The 9723-nt window shown below is 40.6% G+C and overlaps 1 protein-coding gene across 1 annotated transcript in view; it reads left to right on the top strand.

Moving 5' to 3' along the window:
- Nucleotides 1-49: 49 nt before the first annotated feature.
- The window catches only part of btbd8 (BTB domain containing 8), a 30563-nt gene continuing 20889 nt past the window's right edge, over nt 50-9723 (top strand). The window contains exons 1-8 of the mRNA XM_044017327.1: nt 50-230; nt 2238-2356; nt 3427-3606; nt 5168-5292; nt 6023-6140; nt 7799-7888; nt 9068-9148; nt 9240-9336. Coding sequence (XP_043873262.1) covers nt 2253-2356; nt 3427-3606; nt 5168-5292; nt 6023-6140; nt 7799-7888; nt 9068-9148; nt 9240-9336 — 795 coding nt within the window. The 5' untranslated portion in view covers nt 50-230; nt 2238-2252. The remainder of the gene's footprint in view (nt 231-2237; nt 2357-3426; nt 3607-5167; nt 5293-6022; nt 6141-7798; nt 7889-9067; nt 9149-9239; nt 9337-9723) is intronic.

Genomic DNA, 9723 nt, shown 5'->3' with positions numbered 1-9723 from the left:
GCCAACCGCCATAAAACCTCCATAAAACCTCCAAAAAAGAAAAAGGAGAAGAAGAAGAAGAGGATGGTGGCAGTGCTCCCTTTGCCGAGGAAGGTGAAGAATTGTCGGCTCCTTGTTGGTGTTTTGAACCGTGTGTGTGGTCGTGGGCGGAGAACAGCGTGGAGCAGCAGCAGCAGCAGCAGCGGCGGCGGCGGCGGTGGTGAAGGATGCGGTTGATGTCAACAACGTCGGTCAGTGGGTCAACATTTGAATGAAACCACTCTGTGTTTGAATACTCATGACATTAATACCACGATGCGCGGAAGGTAATGTCCACGGGTGGAGACGTGACGACACCGCCGTGTTCTTCTGTCTGTGAGCTTCAGTGAAATATCAACTAGTAAACGGACGCTCGCGTTAGCTAGCGCTCGGCTGTGCGCGAGACAGAGGAGAGATGGTGAAATGTAGGTCATGACACACAGTTGAGCTACTGTTAATGCTCGTGACAGGGTTTGTGAGTGTTTTACACTAAATGAAGCATAACCTGTCATTTAGCAAAACGGTGTGCTTTCACCTGGAAGATAAATGTGATATATAATATATTATCTGTTAGTTACTTACAGTATGAGTTATTGTCATGCTCCTGCAATATCGACTGTGTTCGCTACGGTGGCCGACAGGGGTAAACGCACTGCAACGACTCCAAAACACACGCAGAAAGGAGAAACGAGCTGCATATTCACTAACGATGCAGATTCTAAAGCACAAACGAAAGCAAAAATAAATGCAATGTGACGCAAAAGAAAAAATGATTTGTAGAAAGCCAAAACACATGCATCAACAAAAACACACTGCCAAAAAAAAACCAGAAAACGCAGACAAATCCCAAAACACCAGCAGGAGAGAAAACACCAGCATATTCAATGAAGGAAGTGCTCCGAGCCTGTGGGGGCGCTGTCGTGCAGCTCTACAACCATCCAATAAGATACTTGGGGACTGCTTTATTCTCACTTTATCATAAGACCTGTGTTCAGTGTTTTAATTGAGCAGTAGTTTGCTCTGGGCATAGTGAGATGTTGTCCAGAAGTGGTAAAGCGGTTGTCACGTGACCGGGCTATACCAATAAGGTGGCCACTCTTTGTTAACACAACCCAATATGGGGAAATAGTTATATAGAAGCTGAGTAAAACACTCAAATAGTCCGCAAACGGTGATCATAACTGAAATGTTTGTGAATATGCAGCTCGTTTTGCCTTCTGCATGTGTTTGCAGTGCTTTTGCCCCTGTCGGCCACCGTAGTTCGCACTGGTTCAAACAGCGCCCCTTGTGTTTAGCAGAGTTAATGGCTATTTGTCATTGTTATGTATGAACAAAGAACAAGTTGGCCTGAAATGTTTTCTCTCGGGCTCGGCAGGTAACAGGAGAGGTGACTCAGAATTCGGTTTTGATGATGAATGTTTAGTTGTGTAGTTATGTTCTATGATTAAAAAGGGGATCTTTTGTCTGGAGCCTGTAATGAATTCACTTTTAAAATAATAACTTCAGCTCAATTTTCCTCAATTAATTCTAAACATACTGGTCTGGTTTAATGAAAAAAAAAATCTGGTATTGTTTAATATAAATAAAACATTAATTAATTAAAGTTAGTCATAAATGAATATGTCACTACTTTAATGAGTGATCAACGTTTTCTTTGATTTTAGCTACTTTATATATGAATTTGCAGCTCCTTCATGACACTATACATATATATGTATATGTGTGTGTGTGTGTATATGTGTGTGTGTATATATATATATATGTAAATATATATATTTTTTTTTTAATTTGATATATTTAGACATTTCCTGAGACTTAATGGTCTCAAACAACTAATCAGTTAATACAGAAAATAACATTTATCTATAATGCAAGTATACCTGAGTAATTACTCAGGTATAAGGACCTTTTTGACATATAGATAATTAGACCTTTGAAAGAAAGTATGTTTGATCATGTAATTCGTGGCCGTGTTACCGTTAACGTTATAAAACTGTCATCTACAACGTGGAACACCAAAGGACCAAAGGAATATTGTCATGTGTTGTTGATCTGGGAGAAGCTCTGATACAGTATGTGGATGGATATATAATCTGGATGTATTGTGATGTTCACCTGGCTTCCTCTCAATGTGCACTCTGCACATGACTGGACTTTATCACTATCTTATCTGCTGTAGCTTTGCACAAGCTGAACTTTGTGTATTTTCTCTGTCTTAGTGGAAACGATAAACCATGATCACTACTGAGGCTGCAAGAGAGTTCCAGGCCAAAGAGCGCAAATACGCGAAGCAGCTGAAGAGATGTTTATCATGGGCTCTGTCCGAGGATCTGAACAGGTAAGACATGTGACGGTCCAACACATGCCAATGTGGACACATGTTTGCTGTTCGGTGTCAAAACACTGACATAGAAAAATTGACACAGCACCAGCGTTTGAACTCCGCACTGTCCAAAAAGCCTTAAGCTGAATGATTTCTGGGTCACTCAGATCACTCACTACGGCAGGATGAGAAGAAGAAAGTGTGTCAAGAGGCTATCTATGTAGAGGCTATAAGTATCGAGGCTTGCTTCATTTAGGGGAGGAGCCAAAATGATGACGTCCAAAGCCTCGCTGCCCGGCTGTACCACGTGATTGCTTCGTGAAGTGGTTCAGATTTTGCTGCGAGGTTTTACAGCTATATAGACCCCTCAGGCGCCATTCAAAATGTGGGTTTTTGAAGGAGAGTTGCGGTCAGTTGAGAGTTTGGAGAGTTTGGATACGAGAGTTTGAATAGCGTTTATATAGTTTGGAGATAGTTTGGAGAGTTTAGGGAGAGAGAGAGAGAGATTTAGGAGAGTGAGGAGAGTAGGATAGGTGATATAGGATGGAGCCAGCGAGGCTCATCATTGTCCAAGTTACACAAGCATAATCTGTGCCCTTTTCCTAGTTCCACAAGCACTTTCACTGTCCTCTGCCTGATTACGCCCATGCCATTTCCAGAAAAACATTGCACAACCTGCCATATTATGATACCATTTTGGGAAGATTTACACACATAGAATACATTCAAAAAGGGTATTAAACACATATGTACAGAAGTTATTTGGTCATACATTTTTTGTAATTCATAGTCATATCTAACAGAAACAAAAATTCTATGTATCACACATTATGTGGTTCAGATACAGCTGCCAAGTGATTATACACTTGGCCAGTAGGTGGTTTCGTGTGCACATGAAGCTTCGAGAAATGAACCCTTTCTCGAACCAATTGGCTCAAGTGGTTCAATGCCTCAAATTGTACATTATATATAATTTTCCCACATGGCTACAGAAAAGTGAACAGTTTGTTGTTGTTTTTTTTATTTACTGATGAATTGTGTGACCTTTCTAAACTTATTCAAGAGACAAATTGCCCCTGCCCCAGGTTGTTACAGGAGGAGCTGGAAGCGGATGTCACTCTGTTTGCCGGTACAGACTCTCTGCGAGCTCACAGAGCCATACTGTTGGCCCGAGCTCCCCATGTCTTTCAGGGACAAACACATGAAGATCCCACCGTCATTCACCTGCCTGGATATGATCTGCCCGGGCTGAGAGACTTCCTCAGGTAGGCACTGAGTTCAAGTGTCACGTATAATCACGTATATCTGTGTTTTATTTTTTTATTTTTGACATCTTCTGGATGACGACTCAGTGAGTTCATGTGAAGTCTTGGCGTGTATGTCTGACAGAGGGCGCCAGATGCACCATCTTTAATCTGCAGGGTTTGCTTGCATTTGTTTCAAGGATCTCTGCCAATGCTGCGTCTGTTGAATAATAAATGGCACAGCACATTATTAGCACATCATTAACATAAGTGATAATGTAATGTTAATGTTAATGTAGGACTCCAATGTTCATTTGTCATCCAGGCTTCACCGTGTTTACTCTTTGGGTTTTTGAGCCTTTTTATTTGTGTCCAAGTCTCATCAGAACTTGACCTAATTTTGCTGCTCTCATGCTGGTTTGAGAAAGTTAATGTTTGCAGCATGGTTTATTTTCCCCCGAATCATTATTTATTTATTTATTTATTTTATTGTTTTTCTTGATAATTAGAAATAGATCTAGATTGAATTACTAGAATATGACCGTTCTAATGGAAAATAACACCACAGAACAAGAGTGACACGACTGGAAGGAGAATTTCCCTCCTCTAGTGTTTCTTTAGAAATAAAACATTTAAATTATAAGTGGAAACGCTCCATGGGAATTAGTGGGGAAAAAAATGGAAATTCTCAAAATTGAAGGTTGGGAACTTAGATCTAGTTGGTAAATAATGTAGTGTAGCATAAACTTGGCTAAAACAATTAGATTTGATGCAAATACAGTTGAATATCAGTGCTATTCCTTTCACACTAGTTACACACCCCCTACATACACGATGCATTCCGCCATGACATGCTGTGGATATTTTATAAGACTTGGATAGAGTACTTCTGTATTTTTTCCAGTGGCTACTCATTACATTACATTACATTACATGTCATTTAGCAGACGCTTTTATCCAATGGAATCAAGTACAATTAGCCAGGGGTGGAATCGAACTTGCGACCATGATGTCTTTGGTATACAAGGTAGGGTCTTAACCACTGAGCCACTCCACCCAGTACTCATAGTACTGCATTAAAAAAATACTCCCATAAACCACAATAGTGAAAAAACCTCCTGTAAAACTGTTCACAGGGCACCTCGAGACATGGACATAGGCATTTATAGATTTGTGTATACTATATTCTATAGTTTTATTTTTGTCCAACATTTGACCACATCTAAAGCAGATATGTGAGATATTAGGATTAAATTAGTGTCGTTTTGAGAGGGAAATGAAAATCTGGTGTACAATATTAAGCTGTAGGAGCTGTAAGAGTGTATGTTTATTAACTTCAATGTGTCCTGACAGAACAGAGCATCCACTTGCAGCATCTTTTCACAAGTAGTTGGGGTGTAACTGGTAGCCTCTGATTTCTTTATAGAAATATTATGTGGTTTCCAGTCACCATGAGGTTGCTTTGATGAGCTCTGCTCGTTTCAGACTGTGGCTGTCCTGCTGCGTCTCTGAAGTCACATTTGCATTCAATTGTGTGAAATGTCTAGTTTTAATTAACCGTCAGAGTCTCCCACCCCTGCAGGCGAGTGTACACATCAAACCAGAGCACACGCTCGGCTGTAATAATCCCTGACGTGGAGGACGTCATGCCAGAAACGACGGAGTGTCTTCCCGACACGGCAGATCTTCGCAGTTCCACTGACTCAGGTAAACAGGTCAACATTCTTTTTATTCCCCCCCCCCTTTTCCACATCATGTGAACTCGGCCATAATCCATTTAACAACTAATTGCATTTGGATCCTTTTTACTGCTAATTGCTCCATGGCCACGCTGTCAATAATTTAAGAATTATCTTTTTATTTTTTATTAATAAGTATGCATTAGACCAATTCTTTTTGACCCTGGATAGGCTGCTGTCTTGGTACTTTTAGGTCTAACTACAGTTTATGAAACTGTCAAACACCAGATTCCTCTTTTTGTAGACAATAATGCTCTTGTAAATGTTTATTTGTCTAGACCAGTACTCTTCAGCAGCAGGGGGGTTCTGTGAGGTTCCATTTTAGGCCCTCTTTTCCCTAAATATGTTGCCTTTGAGGTACATTTTTTAAATGATCACTGTTTTGCAGATGACACTCACAATGATCTGCCCAACACCAAACAAAGACTCTGTGACAACCATACAGAACAGGGCTGAACATTTTCAAATCTCAATAAAAAGAAAGCTGAATGTTTTTGTTTCGTTTAACCTGATCTTTTAAAGGCATCAACAGTGAGTGTAGTCCATTTGCCTTGTTTAATCACCCCTTTGTTAAATATCTTTGAATGATCTTTGGCAATGCCCCCACCATGAATCCTCAGGATGGTTCACAGCACATAATGCCACTACACTTAAAACAAACAAAAACTGGATTTTCCCTTTTTAATGCTTTTGTCCAGACGCTGTTGTCCTCATGCCAGCTTCTGGCCTTGGAGCAGACTTGCTGGATCTGTACCAGAGGGGAGAGCAGTGTGACATCACTGTCCAAGTAGCGGAGCACAGTTTCTACTGCCACAGGTAGATCTGTTCATGATGTGTTTTGTTGTCTTTAGCTCACTTCAGTGTTTTTACAGCCAACATTAGCAGAAATAAAACACTACAGAGGTTGCACATCTGCCGGTGAATGGTCATTTGGTGATGCTGCAGTTGTAGTGGCCGTTGGTAACCATGGAGACAGGTACCTCCCAGCCTGTGCTCAGGGGAGCAGACAGGCAGCAGAAGCTTGTCAGAGAAGAAGATGAAGAGGCTGGGCTGTTTTTCTGTTTCTCTGCAGCAGTGAACTCTAGGTCAGCTCCCAGTCTTCTCACCTAATCCTGAACCAGGGACTCTCTAACTTTGACGCCAGACACTATGGTGTTCACCTATATCAGTCTTTACATTACTTATCAACCGTCACAATCTGCCATGTTTGAGAAAACTTAAAGCTGCTGTCTGTGTAGTACTTTAGTTTAAATCTGTGTTCACAACTGTCCTTGATCTAGAGGTTTTGGTCAGTGACATGAGTTTTTAGCTCCGTCCTATTCCATACTAATATTATATTAAATGCTATTATTAAGTGTGACTACATTATTTAGAATCAGCCTACTCTTACCATTAATGACGTGAGGTTGAACACTTCGCCTCGCTTGGGTGGAGATAACAGCTAAGCTAACATGTGTTTGTTACTTTAGCATCATCTGTCCTGTAGAAAGAAAACAAACTAACATTACTATTCTAATGCACTAAGGCCATGCTGCGCCCAAAGCACCCTCATTGGACCATGCAGTCATGTCTGTAGGAAGTCTGATGTGCTTCTAGACTGTACACTCCTGATCAAAATTTTAAGACAAGTTGAAAAATTGCAAGAATTTACATTTTGCACTGTTGGATACCACTTGACTTTTTTGTTCCATAACCCTCAGGATCTTTTATGAAAAGTTAATTTAAAGGCTGTGGTCTTAAACGTTTGATCAGCTGATGAATAGCCTATTTTAGTTTAATGGTTGTTTGCAATAAATTGCTTACTCAAATGTTTGTTTTGTCTCACTCCCATTTCTTCTTTTTGCATTTTGAAGCACTACTTAGAAACTTCTTAACATCCAACAGTGCAAAATGTAAATTCTTGCAGTTTTTCAACTGGTCTTAAAATTTTGATCAGGAGTGTATATTAAAAACTAAAAGTTTGTGAGGTTTGAATTTGAGCCCCTTTACTAATAGGTGGTCCTCCACCTGCAGCAACGAGCAGGAGGTTGGCCACTTAAACATGGTCAGGCCCACAAAAGACCACAGAAAATGTGTATTAATGAGCAGGTCCATTACAACTGGCAGGTGAAAGCCTAAGAGTGCAGTTTTGGATTCTGGTGGTACTAAATAAAACCTCTCAATGATCTGTGACATGAACAGAGCTGAAAGCTGTGTGACAGAAACCTACCCATTGTCTGGATGGAAATGGAAAAGATGGAACTCTTAGTATAAATTGTCATTGCGATGCATTTTCTGTGAGAATCTTCCAAAGGTTTGACCTAAATGGTTGTATAATAAAAGCAGGATGTACGTGAAGTTGCCATAATCAACAACAGCATCCACATAAAGACGAGAATCATACAAGAATCTTTTGTCTTGCCTGCTGCATGGTGTTAAATATAAAAATGGAGGGTGAATCTGACATGCCACCACCTGCTTTATTGGGTTTCTAGGGCGGTGCTGTGTGCTCGGTCACGGTACTTTCGTGCGATGCTGAGTGGATGTTGGATGGAGAGCTCCAGACAGTGCATCACACTGCAAGGGTAAGACCAGAGCATAATAATACACCTCACTCCTCTACTCTAGCTTTATGTTTCATTCCTTAACAATGCGGCTGTATTTCTTCAATAAATAAATAGTCGTAGCTCACAACAGACGTGGCTTTTTCTTCCCTTCTCATCAACGGGTAGCTGAGCGGTAGTCCTCACTCCTGTCAGTATCACCCACCAGCCCAGCAACACACAACAGTCTCCTCTCTCAGCAGCAGAGGCAAACGTGACCCATTCTTGGGAATAATGTGCCACTCTTCGCCTTAGCTTCACTGGTCTGAGGTTAACTGGGGAAGACGAGGCTAATTGAGTAGAAGAGTGGCTGTGATGACGTGTTGTAAAGTCGCCCTTCGGCTGCAATCATGTGCTGCTGCTGCTGCTGCTGTGTCATGTGAAAGTTGTTTACAGTCAATGCGTAACGTTGCCTCACTGCAAGAAGATTACATCCAGAAATTATTGTCAGGCTCAGGCGGGGTTTAGCTACATTAACTGACGTCGTAATTATAAGTTATTTTAAACATAGAGTGAATTCATTGAAGTTATGGTGTAAACATTTTATAAGTTGAGGTGTAACAAGTAAAAATAATTGATAAAAAAAAAGTAGAGGTGATTGACATAGTGTTTATGCTTAGAAACAGACTTTACTATTTACGACAGGACGGTGAAAGCAACACACAGGCTATGAAAGCCGTCCACAGTGTTATCCTTTTCCTCTGCAATGATAAACCATAATGGTTGGATTATTTGAAGAAGTGGAAAATTAAAAAAAAGTTAGCAGTGGTTGGAGTTCAACAAGAGTTTATAATAAAGATGAACTGATGGTCGTTATTCTGAAATGTTATTGTACTCGTAAGTGCTGCTGAAATACTGGGGCTCCTGTGAGGCAGAAGTCAGTCAATGTTCTCTCGAGTCGGGTTTGGACAGTCCAGTGAACACTCATCAAGGCAATGACAGCTGCTTGTTTATAGGAAGCATCAAACAAAGTCGCAGCATGACTTGGTTGATAAATATTGACCATACGTTACATCACATGCCCCCTGCACACATTGCTCAGATCATTATATTGTGTTGCTCTGGTGTAGATGGATAGGGGACTCCCACACTGTATGACTGCACTTGCATATATTAACCAGTCAAATGTGCCTTGTAAACCGAATCTTTTAACCCTTTCAGCCTAGAGCCCGATGAGATGGAGATTCTACTCCAGTACATGTATGGAGCCATTATGGATCTGCCCCCTGGAGCCAACGCCAGGTACTGTAATGTGGTAAAGCAAACTACATTTAGAAAACGGGTCCAGACCTGAAACTGACCTGCGTGTGGTGCCTCCTGTTCTGTCCTGCAGTCAGGTGATGCTGGCAGCAGACATGTTGAGTTTGGAGGGGCTGAACAATATTGTGGAGATGGTTCTGATGCGAGACTACTGCCACTTCTTCCCCAAGGTCAGCTTTGCAGAAGACAAACTAGTACATCACATGTTTATTTATATCTACACTATGTGTATTTTCTTTGTACCCTGTATTGCAGTACACATTTCCACTTTTAAAATACACTCAGAATTATTGAAATCTGTCTGTGGAGGTTGATAGATGTAGTCAAAACTCAAGAAATAAACAAGATATTATCTGAAATTAAAGGTAATTGTAATTTTAGCATGTAATACACGTCATAGACAGTACACAAGTGCATTGTTACTCTCCTTTGAGAAGTACAAACATCTCTAATGTAGTATTTCTATTGTTTGTTGCTATTATATATTCTATTGTTTTTACGGTGTGCTGTTTCAAGGACAGTTTGCATGTAAGCTGAAAACACCAACAAAAACATCT

The sequence above is a fragment of the Solea senegalensis genome, unplaced genomic scaffold (assembly GCF_019176455.1).
Source record: "Solea senegalensis isolate Sse05_10M unplaced genomic scaffold, IFAPA_SoseM_1 scf7180000015300, whole genome shotgun sequence".
Classification (NCBI taxonomy): domain Eukaryota; kingdom Metazoa; phylum Chordata; class Actinopteri; order Pleuronectiformes; family Soleidae; genus Solea; species Solea senegalensis.
This window is presented reverse-complemented; position numbering and strand designations above follow the sequence as displayed.